Here is a 27,906-nt window from a genome sequence, read left to right as displayed (position 1 = left end):
TCACTCCGTTGGTGGCTGTCCCTGGACAACCTGTCACAAGGGATGACATTCCGCAGACCAGAGTGGGTCATTGTCACGACCGACGCCAGTCTGATGGGCTGGGGCGCGGTCTGGGGATCCCTGGAAGCTCAGGGTCTTTGGTCTCGGGAAGAATCTCTTCTACCGATAAATATTCTGGAACTGAGGGCGATATTCAATGCTCTCAAGGCTTGGCCTCAGCTAGCGAGGGCCAAGTTCATACGGTTTCAATCAGACAACATGACAACTGTTGCGTACATCAACCATCAGGGGGGAACAAGGAGTTCCCTAGCGATGGAAGAAGTGACCAAAATCATTCTATGGGCGGAGTCTCACTCCTGCCACCTGTCCGCTATCCACATCCCAGGAGTGGAAAATTGGGAAGCGGATTTTCTGAGTCGTCAGACATTGCATCCGGGGGAGTGGGAACTCCATCCGGAAATCTTTGCCCAAGTCACTCAGCTGTGGGGCATTCCAGACATGGATCTGATGGCCTCTCGTCAGAACTTCAAAGTTCCTTGCTACGGGTCCAGATCCAGGGATCCCAAGGCGGCTCTAGTGGATGCACTAGTAGCACCTTGGACCTTCAAACTAGCTTATGTGTTCCCGCCGTTTCCTCTCATCCCCAGGCTGGTAGCCAGGATCAATCAGGAGAGGGCGTCGGTGATCTTGATAGCTCCTGCGTGGCCACGCAGGACTTGGTATGCAGATCTGGTGAATATGTCATCGGCTCCACCTTGGAAGCTACCTTTGAGACGAGACCTTCTTGTTCAGGGTCCGTTCGAACATCCGAACCTGGTTTCACTCCAGCTGATTGCTTGGAGATTGAACGCTTGATCTTATCGAAGCGAGGGTTCTCAGATTCTGTTATCGATACTCTTGTTCAGGCCAGAAAGCCTGTAACTAGAAAGATTTACCACAAAATTTGGAAAAAATATATCTGTTGGTGTGAATCTAAAGGATTCCCTTGGGATAAGGTTAAGATTCCTAAGATTCTATCCTTCCTTCAAGAAGGATTGGAAAAAGGATTATCTGCAAGTTCCCTGAAGGGACAGATTTCTGCCTTGTCTGTGTTACTTCACAAAAAGCTGGCAGCTGTGCCAGATGTTCAAGCCTTTGTTCAGGCTCTGGTTAGAATTAAGCCTGTTTACAAACCTTTGACTCCTCCTTGGAGTCTCAATTTAGTTCTTTCAGTTCTTCAGGGGGTTCCGTTTGAACCCTTACATTCCGTTGATATTAAGTTATTATCTTGGAAAGTTTTGTTTTTAGTTGCAATTTCTTCTGCTAGAAGAGTTTCAGAATTATCTGCTCTGCAGTGTTCTCCTCCTTATCTGGTGTTCCATGCAGATAAGGTGGTTTTACGTACTAAACCTGGTTTTCTTCCAAAAGTTGTTTCTAACAAAAACATTAACCAGGAGATTATCGTACCTTCTCTGTGTCCGAAACCAGTTTCAAAGAAGGAACGTTTGTTGCACAATTTGGATGTTGTTCGCACTCTAAAATTCTATTTAGATGCTACAAAGGATTTTAGACAAACATCTTCCTTGTTTGTTGTTTATTCTGGTAAAAGGAGAGGTCAAAAAGCAACTTCTACCTCTCTCTCTTTTTGGATTAAAAGCATCATCAGATTGGCTTACGAGACTGCCGGACGGCAGCCTCCCGAAAGAATCACAGCTCATTCCACTAGGGCTGTGGCTTCCACATGGGCCTTCAAGAACGAGGCTTCTGTTGATCAGATATGTAGGGCAGCGACTTGGTCTTCACTGCACACTTTTACCAAATTTTACAAGTTTGATACTTTTGCTTCTTCTGAGGCTATTTTTGGGAGAAAGGTTTTGCAAACCGTGGTGCCTTCCATTTTGGTGACCTGATTTGCTCCCTCCCTTCATCCGTGTCCTAAAGCTTTGGTATTGGTTCCCACAAGTAAGGATGACGCCGTGGACCGGACACACCTATGTTGGAGAAAACAGAATTTATGTTTACCTGATAAATTACTTTCTCCAACGGTGTGTCCAGTCCACGGCCCGCCCTGGTTTTTTTAATCAGGTCTGATAATTTATTTTCTTTAACTACAGTCACCACGGTACCATATGGTTTCTCCTATGCAAATATTCCTCCTTAACGTCGGTCGAATGACTGGGGTAGGCGGAGCCTAGGAGGGATCATGTGACCAGCTTTGCTGGGCTCTTTGCCATTTCCTGTTGGGGAAGAGAATATCCCACAAGTAAGGATGACGCCGTGGACCGGACACACCGTTGGAGAAAGTAATTTATCAGGTAAACATAAATTCTGTTTTTGTGTCCGACCATCAGACTGTTTAATGACCTGCCCCTTCACACACTGCGGTAGATAAAGCGGTATCCCTAGCAACAATACTCTACTCACTCCCCAGTGTTGAGATTGTGTAACTTGACCACATCATTTTGATCACATCGGCCGATATCTACCAGCGGCGCCTTTGGGATCTACTGGTAGATCCTGATTTACCTATTGGGCACCCCTGCTGTAGAGACCCCAGCCCAGCCCCAGTTGTGGGGCTGTGACAGGAAGCAATAAACACAGAACAAAAATAAAAACAAAAAAAAGGTAAAATCCTTTGATTATGAATATACATTACTATGATTTCTATTGAGTATAACCCACTGCTTAGTGCTTTTTATTACAACAATGAAACAGACTGATTTATATCCTTTTCATTTTAGGTGGTCCTTAAATCTTTGATGTAATCAGAAAGGCTGCCTTGTAAAACTCAAAAATAATGTATGATTTTTTTTGAAGTCTCACATTCTGTGCCAAGAAACATACTTTAAGATGTTTTCATTCCTGGCCATTTAAACAAATGATCAAAATGGAATCTGTGTTGATGCTCATCATTGTTGTCCCACCACAAGTATTTATGGTGACAGAAGACCTGAAAGATACATATCTTGTCCACTGATCATCATTTCTCTCCTTGATTTTGACACTGGAGATAATCGTTTTGTTTTATTTATATAAAAAGAAACAAAAAGAACAGGCGCAACACCTCTAAGTGCAATATGTCAGTAAAAATACAACATTTATTAACAATTTCACGATTAAAAACTCACAAAGAAAACCTCAACGTAAATGAGGTATGATATGGGCACATGAGAACCATCCAGGTCTCTCAAATGATATCCCTCAGATGTTAAATCCAGCCGCAGACAATGTCTTGTGAATATGCGTCCAAATATCACACACACAGTTCACATGTGCTAACTTTTATCAGGATAACCATACAACCTTCAAAAACGTGAGGCACAAACACTTTGGAATAGATCCAGTTAGAAAACACGCCACTCAGGAAATCAGATGTGTGCAAGCGAAAAAGCCGGCAGCCTGCATCTGCTGTTTGCGGTAGCGTGTGGATGGTGGGCATGGCCTTACGCGTTTCGTAGGGGTTTTCCCTACTTCGTCAGAGGCTTTGATGCAGGCTGCCGGCTTTTTCACTTGCACACAGCTGATTTCCTGAGTGGCGTGTTTTCTAACTGGATCTATTGCAAAGTGTTTGTGCCTGACGAATTTGAAGGTTGTATGGTTATCCTGATAACAGTTAGCACATGTGAACTGTGTGTGTGATATTTGGACGCATATTCACAAGACATTGTCTGCGGCTGGATTTAACATCTGAGGGATATCGTTTGAGAGACCTGGATGGTTCTCATGTGCCCATATCATACCTCATTTACGTTGAGGTTTTCTTTGTGAGTTTTTAATCGTGAAATTGTTAATAAATGTTGTATTTTTACTGACATATTGCACTTAGAGGTGTTGCGCCTGTTCTTTTTGTTTCTTTTTATGTAGTTTACATCCGGTTTTCAGAGCCATGACATGCAAATGGCAGCAACCTTGGTCTAACTGCAGCTGTGATCTATGGATTATTAGCCTTCATATATCCTTTTTTTAGTATTACTCTCAGTGGGGCGCTTATATTTTGTTTTTATTATTGTTGTTTTATTTATTTATCTATCTTTGCCTTTCTTTCTGGCTTTTCACTTTGCTAAAAGCACAAATGTGAATGACCATGATTGCAGAAAAAAACATCATCTCATTGCCTGGATAATCTTATTTGGGCTCCAGAAGACCATGATAAAGTTGTCTTTCCTGACCAAGCACAGCTGGATGTTTAGTGTTGAGAAAATGTTTTTCATTACCAGATCTGTGTCTGTAGCAGCATCATTTCTGTTGGGGTTTCCTATCTCTGATTCTAATGTGGGCTTTTTCCTCCTCCTTCTCTTGCTACCCTGTGCTATCCTTTAAAAGTATAGCATGCATTAAAATGTTTTGACCAGTTTAAGATTTTTTGGTTAAAATATTTAACCATCCACTTGTAATAACAGTTGTATGTTATTTGTGGTGCAAGGTTATGCAACAGATGACTAACCTTGCACTATCATTTGTGCTCCACTTGTAGTCTAACCCATATTAATTAAAGGAAAACTGTACTATAAAACATTTTTTTTCCTGTAATGTTTTCCAAATGACTTACTGCAGAGTATTAAATGTAATGAAAATGGTTACTTAATGTTTATTTTGTATTTAAAGTAGCTGTTTTTACTCATTAAAACCTTAACCTGTTGTAATAAAGGAAATGCCCACAAACATGGTCTGAGCCTGCAAATAAAGCAGATATGGTATCCATGTGTAAACACACAACCTAACAGTTAGGCATTGAAATGGTAATTATGGATGGGGTATTGGATGAGCTGTTTCCCATAGGTTTTACAAAGGTTTTCATATTTTCAGTGTAGATGTCAGTTTCTACGGACAAAAACACATATTTAAAATAACAAAATAATGGTAAGGGAGCTGTTTTGCAAATAACAACTGGACCACTGGGAACATATGGTAGGTGACCTTTACTATGAGATGCTGAAAATGTAAGATAATGTACTCTTATTTTAATAGCATATATTCTCTATACAATATGTGCTATTACTATTATTTTGAACCTAAAGTTTCATTAACTTCATGTTTTCATAATTTACTAGCTAGTGGTTTTTAAAGTCTGTTTAATATAAAATATAAATATTCTTTTTTCTTTATCATGCTGATATGTGAGACCTAATGATTCTTCTATGACCTAATTTAGGAGTGTGTTTTCCGTGTGGAAATCCATGGTTGAAGGCATTTCATTTATTGGACAAACCAGAGTTACAGCTGCAGAAAACTACAGAAATCTGACTTCTGAAGCTGCAAAAACAGCAAGAACTGCAAAGGAACAACTGCTAAAAAAGGTAGTTTATGATACTCTTACAGTTTACTCAAAGTAAAACTTTCATAATTCAGATAGGGCATGTAATTTTAAACAACTTTCCAATTTACTTTTATCATCAAATTTGCTTTGTTTTCTTGGTATTCTTTGTTGAAAGCTAAACCAAGGTAGGCTTGTATGCTAATTTCTAAACTCTTGAAGGCTGCCTCTTCTCACTGCATTTTGACAGTTTTTGACAGTTAGATTGCGCTAGTTGTGTGTAATATAGATAACATTATGCTCCCTCCCGTGGAGTTATTTTTGAGCGAGCACTCATTGGCTAAAATGCATGTCTGTCAAAAGAACTGAAATAAGGGGGCAGTCTGCTAAGGCTTTGATACAATGTAATCACAGAGGTAAAACGTGTATTAATATAACAGTGTTGATTATGGGTAATAAAGGGATTATCTCTCTTTATAAAAAAACAATTCTAGAGCAAACTGTCCATATAAGTATTTTAAAAAAAATGGATATGCAATAGCCTCTCTATTCCTCTCGCTCTTCTCCCCACTTTGCAATACATCCTTCATTATGCTGATTATCCACACTTTTTACTTCTCATTCATCATATGTTGCACCTTTTTAGAGATTTCTTTATTGGCTCTCACAGCTAAATCTTCTTTTATTTCCTTCATAAGCTGTTGAGTGTCCACTGGCCATTATGCCTGGGATTCATTACCTAGGCATTAGGAGGAGGCAAAGATTCCCAACACACCAAGAGTTTTAAAGCCTCCCACTTCCCTGCTCACCTAAGTCTTATCTTTGCCTTTACAGTAGAAGGTGAAGAATATAGGTGCTCCAGATTCTTTGTTGAAAGGGGCTTTCAGACCTACCTAAGATTAATTATTCCCCTCAGAGAGGGGAGTAATGAAAGTACTTAGGCTGTATAATTAATTCTCCTGCGGCAGTTTTGTCACAAGCCTGCCACAGGTGTCATGGGGACCTGTCCCCTTGCCTTCTCCTGCTCAACTTCATCGTTGTACTATTCAGCAAAATCCTCTGCTGCTTTTATATAGCACTAGATCTGGAGGCAGACTTTCTGCAGATGGGCAATTACAGTAGAGTGGTTGTCTTTAAGGTAAGTACTTTACACTCACATAGCTATTAGCAGGTACACCATTGTATATATGTCATAGCCAGAGGATCCACTAGGTAAGTACAGACAAGGCCCCTGTGCATAGGCTATCTATCTCTCTATCTCTCTCTCCATAATACAGCTTATACATGTAAGTAAAGGTAGTTTTATACCATTTTGTAATACCTAAGTGACTTACAGGCTGGGAAAATCCGTCTTTTTTTGATCATTTTTATTTTTAAAAACATATTTGTGAATATGTTTATAATTAATAGACCACTGCAAAATTACCAGTTAATCTGGTTTTACTATATATATGTATGTGTTTGAATAGAATGTGTGTTGAAAAAAAAGAAGCATACCCAGCTATAAGTAAAACTTGACTTGTATTCCACAGATTTAAAATAAGCATCGGAGGCTTTCACAAAGCGTGATGAGATGTGAATCAGATATGGTTTATGCGTTTCGGCCTTGTGGCCATAATCATAACCATAGAATAGAATGAACATAAACTACTGACATTTCTCCCAAATTATAAATAGAAAAATATTATCATTTAGAGCATTTATTTTAAGAAAATTACAACTGGTAAAAATAACAAAAAAGATTCAGGGGTTCAGACCATTAATATTGCAAACAAGCTATTATTTATTTCTAAACTACACAATACTAATGTTTTTAAATTAGCTTGAGTTCAGAAATTTATATTTGGTGGAATAACCCTGGTTTCTCCAACATAGGTGTGTCCGGTCCACGGCGTCATCCTTACTTGTGGGATATTCTCCTCCCCAACAGGAAATGGCAAAGAGCCCAGCAAAGCTGGTCACATGATCCCTCCTAGGCTCCGCCTTCCCCAGTCATTCTCTTTGCCGTTGTACAGGCAACATCTCCACGGAGATGGCTTAGAGTTTTTTAGTGTTTAACTGTAGTTTTTATTATTCAATCAAGAGTTTGTTATTTTAAAATAGTGCTGGTATGTACTATTTACTCTGAAACAGAAAAGAGATGAAGATTTCTGTTTGTAAGAGGAAAATGATTTTAGCAACCGTTACTAAAATCGATGGCTGTTCCACACAGGACTGTTGAGAGGAATTAACTTCAGTTGGGGGAACAGTGAGCAGACTTTTGCTGCTTGAGGTATGACACATTCTAACAAGACGATGTAATGCTGGAAGCTGTCATTTTCCCTATGGGATCCGGTAAGCCATTTTATTACAGACAGTAAATAAGGGCTTCACAAGGGCTTTTTAAGACTGTAGACATTTTCTGGGCTAAATCGATTTATATATAAACATATTTTATACTCCATAGCCTTGAGGAATTATTTTAATCTTGGGAATTTTGTAAAATAACCGGCAGGCACTGTATTGGACACCTTATTCTCTAGGGGCTTTCCCTAATCATAGGCAGAGTCTCATTTTCGCGCCTGTATTGCGCACTTGTTTTTGAGAAGCATGACATGCAGATGCATGTGTGAGGAGCTCTGATACATAGAAAAGACTTTCTGAAGGCGTCATTTGGTATCGTATTCCCCTTTGGGCTTGGTTGGGTCTCAGCAAAGCAGATACCAGGGACTGTAAAGGGGTTAAATATAAAAACGGCTCCGGTTCCGTTATTTTAAGGGTTAAAGCTTCCAAATTTGGTGTGCAATACTTTTAAGGCTTTAAGACACTGTGGTGAAATTTTGGTGAATTTTGAACAATTCCTTCATACTTTTTCGCAATTGCAGTAATAAAGTGTGTTCAGTTTAAAATTTAAAGTGACAGTAACGGTTTTATTTTAAAACGTTTTTTGTACTTTGTTATCAAGTTTATGCCTGTTTAACATGTCTGAACTGCCAGATAGACTGTGTTCTGAATGTGGGGAAGCCAAGGTCCCTTCTCATTTAAATAGATGTGATTTATGTGACACAAAATTTAGAGAAAATGATGCCCAAGATGATTCCTCAAGTGAGGGGAGTAAGCATGGTACTGCATCATCCCCTCCTTCGTCTACACCAGTCTTGCCCACACAAGAGGCCCCTAGTACATCTAGCGCGCCAATACTCCTTACTATGCAACAATTAACGGCTGTAATGGATAATTCTATCAAAAACATTTTAGCCAAAATGCCCACTTATCAGCGAAAGCGCGACTGCTCTGTTTTAGAAAATACTGAAGAGCATGAGGACGCTGATGATATTGTTTCTGAAGGGCCCCTACACCAGTCTGAGGGGGCCAGGGAGGTTTTGTCTGAGGGAGAAATTTCAGATTCAGGGAAAATTTCTCAACAAGCTGAACCTGATGTGATTACATTTAAATTTAAGTTGGAACATCTCCGCGCTCTGCTTAAGGAGGTGTTATCCACTCTGGATGATTGTGAGAATTTGGTCATCCCAGAGAAACTATGTAAAATGGACAAGTTCCTAGAGGTCCCGGGGCCCCCCAAAGCTTTTCCTATACCCAAGCGGGTGGCGGACATTGTAAATAAAGAATGGGAAAGGCCCGGTATACCTTTCGTCCCTCCCCCCATATTTAAAAAATTGTTTCCTATGGTCGACCCCAGAAAGGACTTATGGCAGACAGTCCCCAAGGTCGAGGGGGCGGTTTCTACTCTAAACAAACGCACCACTATACCCATAGAAGATAGTTGTGCTTTCAAAGATCCTATGGATAAAAAATTAGAAGGTTTGCTTAAAAAGATGTTTGTTCAGCAAGGTTACCTTCTACAACCAATTTCATGCATTGTCCCTGTCACTACAGCCGCGTGTTTCTGGTTCGATGAGCTAGAAAAGGCGATCACTAGTAATTCTCCTTCTTATGAGGAGATTATGGACAGAATCCGTGCTCTCAAATTGGCTAATTCTTTCACCCTAGACGCCACTTTGCAATTGGCTAGGTTAGCGGCGAAAAATTCTGGGTTTGCTATTGTGGCGCGCAGAGCGTTTTGGTTAAAATCTTGGTCAGCGGATGCGTCTTCCAAGAACAAATTGCTTAACATTCCTTTCAAGGGGAAAACGCTGTTTGGCCCTGACTTGAAAGAGATTATCTCTGATATCACTGGGGGCAAGGGCCACGCCCTTCCTCAGGATAGGTCTTTCAAGGCCAAAAATAAACCTAATTTTCGTCCCTTTCGTAGAAACGGACCAGCCCCAAGTGCTACGTCCTCTAAGCAAGAGGGTAATACTTCTCAAGCCAAGCCAGCCTGGAGACCAATGCAAGGCTGGAACAAGGGAAAGCAGGCCAAGAAACCTGCCACTGCTACCAAGACAGCATGAGATGTTGGCCCCCGATCCGGGACCGGATCTGGTGGGGGGCAGACTCTCTCTCTTCGCTCAGGCTTGGGCAAGAGATGTTCTGGATCCTTGGGCGCTAGAAATAGTCTCCCAAGGTTATCTTCTGGAATTCAAAGGGCTTCCCCCAAGGGGGAGGTTCCACAGGTCTCAATTGTCTTCAGACCACATAAAAAAACAGGCATTCTTACATTGTGTAGAAGACCTGTTAAAAATGGGAGTGATTCATCCTGTTCCATTAGGAGAACAAGGGATGGGGTTCTACTCCAATCTGTTCGTAGTTCCCAAAAAAGAGGGAACGTTCAGACCAATCTTAGATCTCAAGATCCTAAACAAGTTTCTCAAGGTTCCATCGTTCAAAATGGAAACCATTCGAACAATTCTTCCTGCCATCCAGGAAGGTCAATTCATGACCACGGTGGATTTAAAGGATGCGTATCTACATATTCCTATCCACAAGGAACATCATCGGTTCCTAAGGTTCGCATTCCTGGACAAGCATTACCAGTTCGTGGCACTTCCGTTCGGATTAGCCACTGCTCCAAGGATTTTCACAAAGGTACTAGGGTCCCTTCTAGCGGTGCTAAGACCAAGGGGCATTGCAGTAGTACCTTACTTGGACGACATTCTGATTCAAGCGTCGTCCCTTCCTCTAGCAAAGGCTCACACGGACATTGTCCTGGCCTTTCTCAGATCTCACGGATGGAAAGTGAACGTAGAAAAGAGTTCTCTATCTCCGTCAACGAGGGTTCCCTTCTTGGGAACAATAATAGACTCCTTAGAAATGAGGATTTTTCTGACAGAGGCCAGAAAAACAAAACTTCTAAACTCTTGTCAAATACTTCATTCCGTTCCTCTTCCTTCCATAGCGCAGTGCATGGAAGTAATAGGTTTGATGGTAGCGGCAATGGACATAGTTCCTTTTGCGCGCATTCATCTAAGACCATTACAACTGTGCATGCTCAGTCAGTGGAATGGGGACTATACAGACTTGTCTCCGACGATACAAGTAAATCAGAGGACCAGAGATTCACTCCGTTGGTGGCTGTCCCTGGACAACCTGTCACAGGGGATGAGCTTCCGCAGACCAGAGTGGGTCATTGTCACGACCGACGCCAGTCTGATGGGCTGGGGCGCGGTCTGGGGACCCCTGAAAGCTCAGGGTCTTTGGTCTCGGGAAGAATCTCTTCTACCGATAAATATTCTGGAACTGAGAGCGATACTCAATGCTCTCAAGGCTTGGCCTCAGCTAGCAAAGGCCAAGTTCATACGGTTTCAATCAGACAACATGACGACTGTTGCGTACATCAACCATCAGGGGGGAACAAGGAGTTCCCTGGCGATGGAAGAAGTGACCAAAATCATTCAATGGGCGGAGACTCACTCCTGCCACTTGTCTGCAATCCACATCCCAGGAGTGGAAAATTGGGAAGCGGATTTTCTGAGTCGTCAGACATTACATCCGGGGGAGTGGGAACTCCATCCGGAAATCTTTGCCCACATTACTCAACTGTGGGGCATTCCAGACATGGATCTGATGGCCTCTCGTCAGAACTTCAAGGTTCCTTGCTACGGGTCCAGGTCCAGGGATCCCAAGGCGACTCTAGTAGATGCACTAGTAGCACCTTGGACCTTCAAACTAGCTTATGTATTCCCGCCGTTTCCTCTCATCCCCAGGCTGGTAGCCAGGATCAATCAGGAGAGGGCATCGGTGATCTTGATAGCTCCTGCGTGGCCACGCAGGACTTGGTATGCAGACCTGGTGAATATGTCATCGGCTCCACCATGGAAGCTACCTTTGAGACGAGACCTTCTTGTTCAAGGTCCGTTCGAACATCCGAATCTGGTCTCACTCCAACTGACTGCTTGGAGATTGAACGCTTGATCTTATCAAAGCGAGGGTTCTCAGATTCTGTTATTGATACTCTTGTTCAGGCCAGGAAGCCTGTAACTAGAAAAATTTACCACAAAATATGGAAAAAATATATCTGTTGGTGTGAATCTAAAGGATTCCCTTGGGACAAGGTAAAAATTCCTAAGATTCTATCCTTTCTTCAAGAAGGATTGGAGAAAGGATTATCTGCAAGTTCCTTGAAGGGACAGATTTCTGCCTTGTCTGTGTTACTTCACAAAAAGCTGGCAGCTGTGCCAGATGTTCAAGCCTTTGTTCAGGCTCTGGTTAGAATCAAGCCTGTTTACAAACCTTTGACTCCTCCTTGGAGTCTCAATTTAGTTCTTTCAGTTCTTCAGGGGGTTCCGTTTGAACCCTTACATTCCGTTGATATTAAGTTATTATCTTGGAAAGTTTTGTTTTTGGTTGCAATTTCTTCTGCTAGAAGAGTTTCAGAATTATCTGCTCTGCAGTGTTCTCCTCCTTATCTGGTGTTCCATGCAGATAAGGTGGTTTTACGTACTAAACCTGGTTTTCTTCCGAAAGTTGTTTCTAGGAGAGGTCAAAAAGCAACTTCTACCTCTCTCTCTTTTTGGATTAAAAGCATCATCAGATTGGCTTATAAGACTGCCGGACGGCAGCCTCCTGAAAGAATCACAGCTCATTCCACTAGGGCTGTGGCTTCCACATGGGCCTTCAAGAACGAGGCTTCTGTTGATCAGATATGTAAGGCAGCGACTTGGTCTTCACTGCACACTTGTACCAAATTTTACAAGTTTGATACTATTGCTTCTTCTGAGGCTATTTTTGGGAGAAAGGTTTTGCAAGCCGTGGTGCCTTCCATTTAGGTGACCTGATTTGCTCCCTCCCTTCATCCGTGTCCTAAGCTTTGGTATTGGTTCCCACAAGTAAGGATGACGCCGTGGACCGGACACACCTATGTTGGAGAAAACAGAATTTATGCTTACCTGATAAATTACTTTCTCCAACGGTGTGTCCGGTCCACGGCCCGCCCTGGTTTTTTAATCAGGTCTGATAATTTATTTTCTTTAACTACAGTCACCACGGTATCATATGATTTCTCCTATGCAAATATTCCTCCTTTACGTCGGTCGAATGACTGGGGAAGGCGGAGCCTAGGAGGGATCACGTGACCAGCTTTGCTGGGCTCTTTGCTATTTCCTGTTGGGGAGGAGAATATCCCACAAGTAAGGATGACGCCGTGGACCGGACACACCGTTGGAGAAAGTAATTTATCAGGTAAACATAAATTCTGTTTTTCAATTAGCGTTCATGAGTCTTGGCTTTTGACTATCCATCTTCTTCTTGGTCACATTCCAGAGGTTTTCAATGGGGTTCAGGTATGGATTTGGTTCTCCATCCACACCTTGATTGACCTGGCTGTGTGGAAATGAGCATTGTCCTGCTGGAAAAAAAACAATCCTCACAGTTGGGGAATATTGGCAGAGCAGATTTATTTTTGTGAAGGACGCATGAATCAAGCTACGTACAAGGTTATCCTGGAAGAATACGTGCTTAATCTGCTCTGATAGTCTTCCCTTAAAGGGACAGTTCACCCAAAAACGTTCTCCCCTTTAAATTATTCCCAATGATCCTTTTTACCTGCTAGAGTGTATTAAATTGGTTGCAAGTAGCTCCTTTACTCATATTTCAGCATTTGAAATAACTGATTTAGCTTGTGGTTTCCCAACCTATACTGAAAGTTTTGATACTGGCGTATACGCTATTGACAAGCCTAAGTAAACACAGCCCACAGAAGAGATTACATTCTCAGTGGGGGGCATGATAGTTAAGTAATAAAATGATAATTTTCCATTGTTCTCTCTAAGTATTGAGCTTTGGTGTTCCAGACAAATATAAGATAAGGAAGCAAGAGTGTGTACATAAAAGTGATAACATAATGAGACATGGCATTACCTGAAGCTCAACCCATTGTAATAGGCTGTGGTTTCAAAGCACAAAACCAGCTAATTCAGATACACAAATAAACCCGAAAATGCAATTTCTCAAATATTTTATACCCTGCAGTTGGTATAACAAGTCATTTAAAATACATTTATGGAAAAACAATTTTACAGTGTACTGTCCCTTTAATTTTGAGGACAATGCTCCATACCACACAGCCAGGTCAATCAAGGCATGGATGGAGGACCACCATATCAACACCCTGTCATGGTCACCCCATGACAGGGTCTTGATATGAGAGTTATTCCACCAATTAATGATTTCTGGAAGTTAAAAGATTAGTATTATGTTGTTAAAAAATTAATATGAGCTTGTTTTATTTGCATCTTTTTTTTTTATTTTGACCAGTTATTTTCTGCATATAAATGCTCTAAATGACAATATTTTTATTTGGAATTTGGGAGAAATGTTGTCTGTAGTTTGCTATTTCCATCTAAAGGGGAGGAGAGTCCACAGCTTCATTCATTACTTTTGGGAATAAAGAACCTGGCCACCAGGAGGAGGCAAAGACACCCCAGCCAAAGGCTTAAATACCTCCCCCACTCCCCTCATCCTCCAGTCATTCTTTGCCTTTCGTCACAATCATTCAAGGGCTCTTCTTTTCTTGCTCCAATCTCACGGTTGGAAGATCAACTCAGGAAAGAGTTCCCTGGTTCCCAGCAACAGGGTGGAATTCCTGGGCACAATAATAGACTCTATTTTCACAGATCAATGACGCAGGAATATTGCATCCACCTGTCTTGCCCATCAGTCCTCCTCAAGCCCTTTGGTGGCTCAGTGTATGGAGATGATTGGGCTCATGGTCTCCAGCATAGACGTCATCCCTTTCGTCAGGTTCCATCTCAAACCTCTTCAATTGTGCATGTTGAGACAGTGGAACGGCGATCATTCAATATCCATGGATGCTCGGACCAGGGACTTCCTCTCTTGGTGGATCCGTCCGCAGCATATGTCCCTGGGGACATCCTTCTTGAGACCATCCTGGGAGATTGTGACCACGGACGTGAGTCTCGCAGGATGGGGAGCTGTTTGGGGTGCCAGGATGGCACAAGGAAAATGGACCCAGGAGGAATCTCTCCTTCCGATCAATATTCTGGAACTTCGAGCAATTTACAATGCTCTGAGATTGTGGCCTCCTCTGGGGTCGTTCAGCTTCATCAGATTCCAGACCGACAACATTACCTCGGTGGCTTACATCAACCATCACGGGGTACGAGAAACTCCCTAGCAATGATGGAGGTGTCTTGGATTTTGGAGTGGGCTGAGTCCCAAACGTATGTTACAGAAATTTTTTTCTTTTCCTGTGGCATTTACATTGCAATATTGGTATTTTTTGCTACACATATATTGGTGCACTTCCTCTGTTAGTGATTTTTCCTTAGGAATTCTTATTCCATTATTCATTTGTCTGATTGATATATAAATTTGCTTGATGGAGCAGACTGGATCTGTCCTGTTTAGCTGTCCCTTAGACAGAGATATCCACAGAAACCAAATGCTTCTTTTTCTCAGAAGTCAGACTCCTCCAAGTCCTATGAAAACCTTAACCAGCTTGGAATAATTCTAATAAGAGGAAGAAGTTGTTCTCCACTTCAAAATCAGCATGAAGGTGTGGCCCCTGATCCAGATTCTATTCTTTGTAGGGGGCAGATTGAGCCTTTTTCAGAAAGCTTGGTCACAGGCAGTTCAGGATTCTGGTGTTATAAACCGTGTCCTGTCCCAAGGTTACCTAATAAGCTTTTGGACAAGATCTGCCATGTTCCTAAAGGTTCTGCAGTCTACAATCCAATTTGATCTACAGTGCTCAGCATAAGTATACCCCAACAGATTTGTCAGAAAACCTTTGCTTACCTTTCAGAAACAACATATTCTATGGGATACTATACTACAAAATACTCCCACAAATGTGGGTCATTGATTGCAACCAAGATTTGTTAATTTGCACCCACAATAAAGCATTTTTCCGAACAAATTAATTTAAGACCATGTTGCAAAAATGAATACACCGCATTGAAAGTCATAGGAGCAAAGCTAAATGTCTGACAACAAATTCCTAATTAACAAGAATTCAACTACAGGTGTGTCTAATTATTCATTAAACAGCTGTCCAGCAGACAGTTGATTATAAAAGTGCATTACTTACCATAGAAAACCCCTTCCCAAGTCATGCTGTCAGCAATGGCGCCACATGGAAGAGAAATATCACAAGGCCTGTGAAAGAAAATAATTTCTTTACACAAGAAAGGTGAAGGCTACAAGAAGATCAGCAAAGCTTTACTTATCAGTCAGAACCCTGTAGCAAAAGTGATACAAAAATGTAACAAAGATGAAACTGCAACCATCTCGCAGAGACGTCCAGGTCATCCACGGAGGTTAACAGCTCGACAGGAGCATCTTCTGATGAGAAGGGTCATGCAAGTTCACTGCAGTTAGCTAAAGAAGTAGAAAGCCAAACTGGGGTTAGTGTTTCCCGTGACAGAATACGGCGTACACTGCAGAGGTATGGCATGCATGGGAAACCTCTCCCAAATCCCATGCACAAAAAATCCCGCCTAGAATTTGCCAGGACACATGCTGAAAAAGAAGACTACTGGGACTCTGTACTCTGGAGTTATGAGACCAAGATAAATGTTTTTGGAACTGATGGCTTCAAAGCTGTATGGCGTTGCAAAGGTGAGGAGTACAATAAAAAATACATGGTGTTGGCAGTGTCCCTCTGTGGGGCTGCATTAGTGCTGCTTGTGTTGGGGAGCTGCATTTCATTGATGGTATCATGAATTCACAGATGTACTGCTCTTTATTGACAGAAGATGCTACTATCACTCTGTGCCCCTGGTCGTCGTGCAGTTTTCCAACATGACAATGATTCAAAACACACATCTAAGGTGACTGTTGCATTTCTGAAGAAGAAAAGGGTGAAAGTGATGCAGTGGCCAAGTATGTCTCCTGATCTGAACCCAATCAAACACCTATGGGGAATTCTGAAGAGATAAGTTGAGCATCACTATCCATCTAGCAACCAGGCTCTAAAAGAGGTCGTTCTTGAAGAATGGAAAAAGATAGATGTTGCAATATGTTGCCAACTTGTTTATTCCATACCTAGAAGAGTGCTGTCCTTACAAATCATGGAGGTCATACAAAATACTAGATGTAGTAGTTTTTGTTGTGGGGTGTATTCATTTGTGCATCACCTACTTTGAGTAAACCTGAAGATTTTGTAGTCTAAGTTATATTTTTTACCATACTTTCATGTAATGAGCTAAACAAATATTCTATAAAAATCAGTTTTGTCAAAATTCTGGACATTGTTCTTGTGTTCATTGAGATACTGATTAAAATCTTACTTTTCAAAAGGGTTGTTACACATTTATGCTGAGCACTGTATTTACTTCATACAGCTAAGGATTTCATTTAGATTGTAAGCTCTTTTTTGACCAGGGCCCTTATTATATGTTTGCCTCCTCAGTTCAATTTATGTAATTTAAATATACAATAGATATAAACATCTAAATACTTATTGTTGATCTTTCAAGAAGGAAGCATTTTTAACAAAAATGCACATCATAGCTTGTATTTTTTTGTATTTATTTTTTTAAAGGTGCAATAATTAACCCAAAACCTTGTTGGAGTATCTGTTAATGTTTAATGAGACTAAGGTTGTGGACTTAAAGGGACATCAAAGTATAAAAAGAACATGCTTTAATGTGTATTGCTTGCATGTAACTATGTATTTAACCCCCTGCAAAAGAGCTAAACACATTGGTCAGCTCCAGAGCAGCAATGCAGTACTGGGACCTAGCTGACCACATCTAGGATCCAATGATCTTATGCTCTCTGCTCAATGAGATGATCCAAGAAATCTTGTCAGTATGGCGAGGTCCTGTAAAGAATTTTAGAAATTCCAATTTTTGATTGAGATGTATTTATCTAGCTATGCAGAGTTCTAGATGTGAAGGAGAGATTGCTACATTACTATGTAAAGTCTAAAAGAAATCCCAAGGATTTTGTATGAATTTTCTCAATGCCGTCACGTTTTTGATCATCAGGCCCCTAGTGAGCCAATAACAAGAGGCATATGTGTGTGGCAATCAATCACCAGCTAGTTCCCATTAGTGCATTCCTTAATTTTGACTTTCATGCCCCTTTAACTCTAAAACATATATTTGGTGCAAAGCCAAAACCGTTCGTATTTAAAAGAACACGGATGCTTTCATTGCCACTTTCTAATTTTAATTAACTTTTTTTATAAAATATTCATTATTTTGTATTTCTTAAGCGTATTACATTTTAAACAAAAAAGTGGTTTACTTATTTTAACCTTTACATCAACAAAAGCCATCATTTTAATAATGGTAATGAAGAAATAAAAAATAGAAAGAAAGGAGAAAGCAAACAAACCCTAAGCATAAAATTGGGGTTGTCAGTATTTGTTTTCCTCAAAAATGTTGTTTATTATATAAGTAAATAAACATATATGAACATATGGATAACTATATCATTATATATTTCCAGAGCATTGAACAGCTTTTGAGAGTTCAGAATGAACTACTTGAGACAGTGAAAGAAGTCAGCAAAACCAAGAAACGTTATTCCCATTTAGAGCGTGTGAGTGAGGTGGCGAAGGAGAAGGCTGCAGATGCTGAAGCTCGGTAAGAAACCTCATATTAAAGGGAGTATGAAATATGTTCATGAAGATTGTTCACTGGTCCTTTACATCCTAGATAGGCTCATTGATTACTGTCAGTTAACTATTATTTAAGCACCCTAAGATATCCTTAAATTCTGGTCTTTTAGGGGTTATTGAAGTAAAAATGACTAGCCTATGTGGAGCGTAAATTCTTCTTCAACTTTATGGCATTTTCACTTAGTTTTAAAAATAAAACTCATTCTAAATCATATGAAAACCCACTGTTAACCCATTTTATCGTATGTTTTTCAAATGCATTTGTATCAGGAAAACACTTCCTATGCCTTGCATGGCAACATTTTGACACTGGTATAACAGGCAATAAGATAACATTTTTCTCTAACTTTTTTAGCAAAGTTTGGACTTTTTGAGCTCAACAACTTGGATCTGTGAAAATACATTTTTTCTAGTGGCAAATCTTGGTTGTTTTTACATTGTTAAAGTTGTGGCCGAAGCTCAGTTCACATGTTAATAAATATATGTATGTAGTAAATTGTTATCATGCATATTACATTTCTACATAGTAACACATATTTGCACAATTAATAGACCAAGAAAAAAGAAAAATAAAGTGTTAGAATTATCAAAGAATATAAGAGAAAGGAGATCAAATTTACAGGGTAGAAGTTTCTAAAAAAAGATTGAGGGGAACAAGGAAAGATTGAGGGAAAAAGCAGCCACATACAGCACCAGCATGACGTCCATAGTGAAGATGTGCATTCCAAATGTCTCTACACTAATTAGTGGCTGTATTGTAAGTACTGCTTCAGGTGACAGATACAGATTCCCGGCAATTGAAACATTTTTAAAAATGTGTTCCTTCTGTTAACCTTTAAAACCTAGACACGGAATGGAATATTTTCCTTCCTAAGACCATTCTTCAAGAAACACAGTTTCACCCTTAGTTCTGATTATACGTGTTATCCATCAAATCTTAAAAACTTCTTCACTGAGCACTTCTTCACTGAGCACTGCCGTAATTCATTTTCTCACTTGTTTTATAGGACATATAAAGATTTACTATTTTTGGATCTTTAGAGTCCCTAGAAGAATGATATCCAGTAGAGGGATCAAAATCTGAATCCATATGAAAGCCCAAAGAATAAGAGGAAGCTTTATTCTGATGTCTCTTAGGTAAAAACGTCATGACAGTCCATGTCATTATTTAACTTCATGTCCCTTTAAAAGTTAAATTCTTTCCCTGAATTCAATTTATTTTAAGAGCATTTGTCTTCCTTTGGGAGATTTTCTCCTTCATGTATCCCATTCAACTTTATTTGTTCACAAGGAACAGCACCTGGGCTTTAAAAACACCCATTCTGTAATGCATTGCAGTTATGTCTTGCATCGAAGGGGTTAACCCCTATCTTAATCTTAGTCCTAATGCTAATCCTAGATTATTATGATCATTTATTTGTATATTGCCGCAACACTCTGTATCTTACTCTTCCCCTTGTTTAGCTTCAAAGATGGCATGTAATATTATGTCAATAGTGACAAATTCACAGTAGCATTTCTGGTATGTTGACAAAAATACACCAGAACTACAGGTAACTTTGTAGTGCAAATGAAGTAGCATACCCTTAATCATGGACTAGGTTTAATAAAGCCTCTGAACAACTGTGCAAGGTAGTGCTTACCTTCCACAAGTACATTCTTCTTCTTCCAACTCATGGCTGCATACAGATTGATTTGGTACTAATTCACCAGTTTCAAATACGACATTGTTAAATTGTAAGAGAAAAGCAGACTTGTATTTAAGATACATCCAAATTCATCAGAATGAAAATGATGTTATTTGAGAGCCCACCCATGTTTTTATGTGTCTTATTCATGATCAGTTTCATAGAATCACGCGTGTGTATGTGGATAATTCTCTTGATCCATTCTCTATCTGTCTCCAAATATATCTGTATAAGAACTGAATCAAAAAGGAAGGGGATGGTATATGTAGGATTAGAGGAATACAAAGGTGTATTTGAGTTTTATTCAGAGAGAACATAAGATTATATACCTTCAAGTTCTGAATATTGTATATTGCTTTGAGTATGAAGAATTGATCTGAGAATAAAGAAATCTGTTTAACAGTCTGGCATATTTAACTCAGGCAAGAGAGTACTCTGTATTATTCACGTAGAAGGTTGACAAAGACTGCCAAAAAGTGACCTTTTTGATTCAAGGATTGAAGAGAAATACTCACATTGTAAGTCTCATGCACAAAGATAACATCTAAAATGATAATAGTAGGTTAATGCATGTAGTATATGGATTGAAATGTATGGAAACTTGTTCAAGTTTACTGTATTGATTACTATTGATGATAAATAGGAAAACTGCAGAGATACAAGAAGATGCTTTGTATATTCACTCAAGTAAATGGTTCAACAGGATAATAAGGGTTTTCTGTATTGATTGTTATACATAATTGTGTTTTATAGCTGTACTCCTTGTGTGTTATAGCAGTCGTCCTTGAGTGACCTCCGGATATGTTCTGTAGTTTTTCAAATGTCTGATGGGATATTTACTCATTAATTCAACAGGAAGCCACAGCATGTAGAAAAAAAATGTATATGCTAAATTTGTTCCCTTAAAATTTGTTAAAACTGCATACCTTACAAAATGAAAAAATACAAAAATAAATAAAATAATATGTAATGTCTATTTCTATCTATCTTTCTAATTATTTTTTTTAAAGCAACAAGCCATTATTAATAATTGTAGGCTAGTGACAGTTTAATGATCCTGTTTTGTGCTACTTTATAAATCTGTGGTTATTTGTGTTAAATCATTTAACAGCAGAAGATTAGAAAATAGGTTTTCTCTTGTTAAGTGTATCCAGTCCACGGATCATCCATTACTTGTGGGATATTCTCCTTCCCAACAGGAAGTTGCAAGAGGATCACCCACAGCAGAGCTGCTATATAGCTCCTCCCCTAACTGTCATATCCAGTCATTCTCTTGCAAGCCTCAACCAATATGGAGGTCGTAAGAGGAGTGTGGTGTTTTATACTTAGTTTATTCTTCAATCAAAAGTTTGTTATTTTTAAATGGTGCCGGAGTGTACTGTTTATCTCAGGCAGTATTTAGAAAAAGAATCTGCCTGCGTTTTCTATGATCTTAGCAGAAGTAACTAAGATCCATGGCTGTTCTCACATATTCTGAGGAGTGAGGTAACTTCAGAGAGGGAATGGCGTGCAGGTTTTCCTGCAATAAGGTATGTGCAGTTAATATTTTTCTAGGGATGGAATTTGCTAGAAAATGCTGCTGATACCGAACTAATGTAAGTAAAGCCTTAAATGCAGTGATAGCGACTGGTATCAGGCTTATTAATAGAGATACATACTCTTATAAAAATGTAATATAAAACGTTTGCTGGCATGTTTAATCGTTTTTATATGTATTTGGTGATAAAACTTATTGGGGCCTAGTTTTTTTCCACATGGCTGGCTTGAATTTTGCCTAGTAACAGTTTCCTTCGGCTTTCCACTGTTGTAATATGAGTGGGAGGGGCCTTTTTTAGTGCTTTTCTGTGCAGCTAAAAATACTGACAGAGACATTCAGCTTCCCTCTGCATGATCCAGGACATCTCTGGAGGGCTCAAAAGGCTTCAAAGTCGTTTTTGAGGGAGGTAAAAAGCCACAGTAGAGCTGTGGCAGTTGTTGTGACTGTTTGAAAAAAACAAAAACGTTTTTGTCTTTTATTATTCAGTTTTGGGTATTAAAGGGTTAATCATCCATTTGCAAGTGGGTGCAATGCTCTGCTAACTTGTTACATACACTGTAAAAATTTTGTTAGTGTAACTGCCTTTTTTCACTGTTATTTCAAATTTTGACAAAATTTGTGTTTCTTAAAGGTGCAGTAACGTTTTTTATATTGCTTGTAAACTTGTTTAAAGTGTTTTCCAAGCTTGCTAGTCTCATTGCTAGTCTGTTTAAACATGTCTGACACAGAGGAAACTACTTGTTCATTATGTTTGAAAGCCATGGTGGAGCCCCATAGGAGAATGTGTACTAAATGTATTGATTTCACCTTAAACAGTAAAGATCAGTCTTTAACTATAAAAGAAATATCACCAGAAGATTCTGACGAGGGGGAAGTTATGCCGACTAACTCTCCCCACGTGTCAGACCCTTCGCCTCCCACTCAGGGGATGCACGCTAATATGGCGCCAATTACATCAGGGACGCCCATAGCGATTACCTTGCAGGACATGGCTGCAATCATGAATAATACCCTGTCAGAGGTATTATCCAGGTTGCCTGAATTAAGAGGCAAGCGCGATTGCTCTGGGGTTAGGAGAAATACAGAGCGCGCAGATGCTGTAAGGGCCATGTCTGATACTGCGTCACAATATGCAGATCATGAGGACAGAGAGCTTCAGTCTGTGGGTGACATCTCTGATTCGGGGAAACCTGATTCAGAGATTTCTAATTTTAAATTTAAGCTTGAGAACCTCTGTGTGTTGCTTGGGGAGGTATTAGCTGCTCTGAATGACTGTAACACAGTTACAATACCAGAGAAATTGTGTAGGCTGGATAAATACTATGCGGTACCGTTGTGTACTGATGTTTTTCCTATAACTAAAAGGCTTACAGAAATTATTAGCAAGGAGTGGGATAGACCGGGGGTGCCTTTTTCCCCACCTCCTATATTTAGAAAAATGTTTCAAATAGACGCCACTACACGGGACTCATGGCAGACGGTCCCTAAGGTGGAGGGAGCAGTTTCTACTTTAGCAAAGCGTACTACTATCCCTGTTGAGGACAGTTGTTTCAGATCCAATGGATAAAAAATTGGAGGGTTACCTTAAGAAAATGTTTATTCAACAAGGTTTTATTTTACAGCCCCTTGCATGCATTGCGCCTGTCACGGCTGCGGCGGCATTCTGGTTTGAGGTCCTGGAAGAGGACATCCATACAGCTCCATTGACTGAAATTATTTACAAGCTTTGAACACTTAAGCTAGCTAACTCATTTGTTTCTGATGCCATTGTTCATTTGACTAAACTAACGGCTGATTCGCCATCCAAGCGTGTAGGGCGCTATGGCTTAAATCCTGGTCAGCTGACGTGACTTCGAAGTCTAAATTACTCAACATTCCTTTCAAGGGGCAGACCTTATTCGGGCCTGGTTTGAAGGAAATTATTGCTGACATTACTGGAGGTAAGGGTCACACCCTTCCTCAGGACAGGGCCAAAACAAAGGCCAAACAGTCTAATTTTCGTGCCTTTCGAAATTTCAAGGCAGGTGCAGCATCAACTTCCTCCGCTTCAAAACAAGAGGGAACTTTTGCTCAATCTAAGCAGGCCTGGAAACCTAACCAGTCCTGGAACAAAGGCAAGCAGGCCAGAAAGCCTGCTGCTGCCTCTAAGACAGCATGAAGGAACGGCCCCCTATCCGGCGACGGATCTAGTAGGGGGCAGACTTTCTCTCTTCGCCCAGGCGTGGGCAAGAGATGTTCTGGATCCCTGGGCGTTGGAGATCATATCTCAGGGATATCTTCTGGACTTCAAAGCTTCCCCTCCACAAGGGAGATTTCATCTTTCAAGGCTATCTGCAAAACAGATAAAGAAAGAGGCATTCCTACGCTGTGTGCAAGACCTCCTAGTTATGGGAGTGATCCATCCAGTTCCGCGGACGGAACAAGGACAGGGTTTTTATTCAAATCTGTTTGTGGTTCCCAAAAAAGAGGGAACCTTCAGACCAATTTTTGATCTAAAGATCTTAAACAAATTCCTCAGAGTTCCATCTTTCAAAATGGAAACTATTCGGACCATCCTACCCATGATCCAAGAAGGTCAGTACATGACCACAGTGGACTTAAAGGATGCCTACCTTCACATACCGATTCACAAAGATCATCATCGGTTTCTAAGGTTTGCCTTTCTAGACAGGCATTACCAATTTGTAGCTCTTCCCTTCGGGTTGGCTACAGCCCCGAGAATCTTTACAAAGGTTCTGGGCTCACTTCTGGCGGTTCTAAGACCGCGAGGCATAGCGGTGGCTCCGTATCTAGACGACATCCTGATACAGGCGTCAAGCTTTCAAGTTGCCAAGTCTCATACAGAGATAGTTCTGGCATTTCTGAGGTCGCACGGGTGGAAAGTGAACGAGGAAAAGAGTTCTCTATCCCCACTCACAAGAGTCTCCTTCTTAGGGACTCTTATAGATTCTGTAGAAATGAAGATTTACCAGGTTATCAAAACTTCTAAATGCTTGCCGTGTTCTTCACTCCATTCCGCGCCCTTCGGTAGCTCAGTGTATGGAGGTAATCGGCTTAATGGTAGCGGCAATGGACATAGTGCCATTTGCGCGCCTTCATCTCAGACCGCTGCAATTATGCATGCTGAGTCAGTGGAATGGGGATTACACAGATTTGTCCCCTCTGCTAAATCTGGATCAAGAGACCAGAGATTCTCTTCTCTGGTGGTTGTCTCGGGTACACCTGTCCGAGGGTATGACCTTTCGCAGGCCAGATTGGACAATTGTAACAACAGATGCCAGCCTTCTAGGTTGGGGTGCATTCTGGAATTCCCTGAAGGCACAGGGATCGTGGACTCAGGAGGAGAAACTCCTTCCAATAAATATTCTGGAGTTAAGAGCGATATTCAATGCTCTTCTGGCTTGGCCTCAGTTAGCAACACTGAGGTTCATCAGATTTCAGTCGGACAACATCACGACTGTGGCTTACATCAACCATCAAGGGGGAGCCAGGAGTTGCCTAGCGATGTTAGAAGTCTCACAAATAATTCGCTGGGCAGAGTACCACTCTTGCCACCTGTCAGCAATCCATATCCCAGGCGTGGAGAACTGGGAGGCGGATTTTCTAAGTCGTCAGACTTTCCAACCTGGGGAGTGGGAACTCCATCTGGAGGTGTTTGCTCAGTTGATTCATCGTTGGGTCAAACCAGAGTTGGATCTCATGGCGTCTCGCCAGAACGCCAAGCTTCCTTGTTACGGATCCAGGTCCAGGGACCCAGAAGCGACGCTGATAGATGCGCTACCAGCGCCTTGGTTCTTCAACCTGGCTTATGTGTTTCCACCGTTTCCTCTGCTCCCTCGACTGATTGCCAAAATCAAACAGGAGAGAGCATCAGTGATTCTGATAGCACCTGCGTGGCCACGCAGGACTTGGTATGCAGACCTAGTGGACGTGTCATCCTTTCCACCATGGACTCTGCCTCTAAGACAGGACCTTCTGATACAAGGTCCTTTCAATCATCCAAATCTAATTTCTCTGAGACTGACTGCATGGAGATTGAACGCTTGATTCTATCAAAGCGTGGCTTCTCCGAGTCAGTCATTGATACTTTAATACAGGCACGAAAGCCTGTTACCAGGAAAATCTACCACAAGATATGGAGTAAATATCTTTATTGGTGTGAATCCAAGACTTACTCATGGAGTAAAGTTAGGATTACTAGAATATTGTCTTTTCTCCAATAGGGCTTGGACAAAGGATTATCAGCTAGTTCCTTAAAGGGACAGATTTCTGCTCTGTCTATTCTTTTGCACAAGCGTCTGGCAGAGGTTCCAGACGTCCAGGCATTTTGCCAGGCTTTGGTTAGATTTAAGCCTGTGTTTAAACCTGTTGCTCCCCCGTGGAGCTTAAACTTGGTTCTTAAGGTTCTTCAAGGAGTTCCGTTTGAACCCCTTCATTCCATTGATATTAAACTTTTATCTTGGAAAGTTCTGTTTTTGATGGCTATTTCCTCGGCTCGGAGAGTCTCTGAGCTATCTGCCTTACAATGTGATTCTCCCTATCTGATTTTTCATGCAGATAAGGTAGTTCTGCGTACCAAACCTGGGTTTTTACCTAAGGTGGTTTCTAACAAGAATATCAATCAAGAGATTGTTGTTCCATCGTTGTGCCCTAATCCTTCTTCAAAGAAGGAACGTCTTTTACATAATCTGGACGTAGTCCGTGCCTTGAAGTTTTACTTACAAGCTACTAAGGATTTTCGTCAAACATCTTTCCTGTTTGTTGTTTACTCTGGACAGAGGAGAGGTCAAAAAGCTTCGACAACCTCTCTTTCCTTTTGGCTTCGGAGCGTAATAAGCCTAGCCTATGAGACTGCTGGACAGCAGCCCCCTGAAAGGATTACAGCTCATTCTACTAGAGCTGTGGCTTCCACCTGGGCCTTCAAAAATGAGACCTCTGTTGAACAGATTTGCAAGGCTGCGACTTGGTCTTTGCTTCACACTTTTTCAAAATTTTACAAATTTGATACTTTTGCTTCTTCGGAGGCTGTGTTTGGGAGAAAGGTTCTTCAGGCAGTGGTTCATTCCGCTTAATCCTGCCTTGTCCCTCCCTTCATCCGTGTACTTTAGCTTTGGTATTGGTATCCCACAAGTAATGGATGATCCGTGGACTGTATACACTTAACAAGAGAAAACATAATTTATGCTTACCTGATAAATTTATTTCTCTTGTAGTGTATCCAGTCCACGGCCCGCCCTGTCCTTTTAAGGCAGGTCTAAATTTTAATTAAACTACAGTCACCACTGCACCCTATGGTTTCTCCTTTCTCTGTTTTCGGTCGAATGACTGGATATGACAGTTAGGGGAGGAGCTATATAGCAGCTTTGCTGTGGGCGATCCTCTTGCAACTTCCTGTTGGGAAGGAGAATATCCCACAAGTAATGGATGATCCGTGGACTGGATACAATACAAGAGAAATAAATTTATCAGGTAAGCATAAATTATGTTATTAAATGTAAATGTAACTAAAAATAGGAATAAAGCCAATTAAGTTCTCTATCTTTATTTACCTTTTTGTCTATATTTTTATGAATTTCAACAAAATTCCTTTATATACTTACCATTATTTCAGGAAAAAATACATTTGGAGTAAGCCTGCATACTGTTTTATCTAATTTGCATCTTATCGATCTATCTATCTATCTCTCTATAATAATAGAGAGATAGATAATTTGTAATTCTGCACGATGGTTAAGCTTATAGCTCATGTACCACTTATTTCTTTTGAAACTTCCTAAGTCTATAGCAAATACGCTGGGATTCCGCAGCGTAATTGTGGCGAGCCTGATTCGCCTCATTTATCAAAGCCTACAGACCGGCAAAAGTAGAAATCTGTGACGTAACATACGATCCTCCGGTCTCAGTCCGACACAGAGCGATACTTCCGTCACTACAGATGTTCCGAACGCAAATTCGGCCTTATCTGACTTTTGCTAGTTAACAAATACCTACCAGGTACGCTCGCCACTATTCCGGCCCAGCATTAATGGTTTTCAATCCGCCGCCTTAAAAGGGCCTTTTGTGGGGCATCGCCCCAAAGAAATCAGCTAGGGCATTTAAAGTTTAATTTTGAGTTTAGTGTCACTTTAATAGAAAGCTTCTTTTAGAATATTGTAATTTAAATGTTGCTTCCATGATGGTTCCCACATGAATATGAGTGATACATAAGGATGAGCATTACAGAGAATTATCTAGAATTCTCTGCCTCCTATTTTGGAGTCTAGTTGGATGGATGGCATTACAGTTGCCTTTGGACCTGGTACTTAACTTATGGTTTCATTGCAATTTTGTTTGACAGATCTTGGTCTTTCAGCAGATGTCTATCTCATTCTTTCCCTCTTCACTCCATATGCTCTTAACAGGTTTATGCTATCACTCGAAGACAAATTGGATGATCCTAACATTGTCATATATGTAAAGAAAGTATACATCTTTCTTCTAT

At 40.7% G+C, this 27,906-nt stretch overlaps 1 protein-coding gene across 2 annotated transcripts in view; it reads left to right on the top strand.

Annotated features, from left to right (window-relative positions):
• Positions 1-27,906, top strand: part of FCHSD1 (FCH and double SH3 domains 1) — a 374,706-nt gene that overhangs the window by 154,575 nt on the left and 192,225 nt on the right. For both annotated transcript variants that reach the window (XM_053718614.1, XM_053718613.1), the window contains exons 5-6: positions 5,132-5,276; positions 18,029-18,165. In XM_053718614.1, the coding sequence (XP_053574589.1) occupies positions 5,132-5,276; positions 18,029-18,165 (282 nt within the window). The remainder of the gene's footprint in view (positions 1-5,131; positions 5,277-18,028; positions 18,166-27,906) is intronic.

This window comes from Bombina bombina, chromosome 6 (assembly GCF_027579735.1).
Source record: "Bombina bombina isolate aBomBom1 chromosome 6, aBomBom1.pri, whole genome shotgun sequence".
Taxonomy (NCBI): Eukaryota; Metazoa; Chordata; class Amphibia; order Anura; family Bombinatoridae; genus Bombina; species Bombina bombina.
Note: the sequence above shows the minus strand (reverse complement) of the source record. Positions and strands in the feature narration are given on the sequence as shown.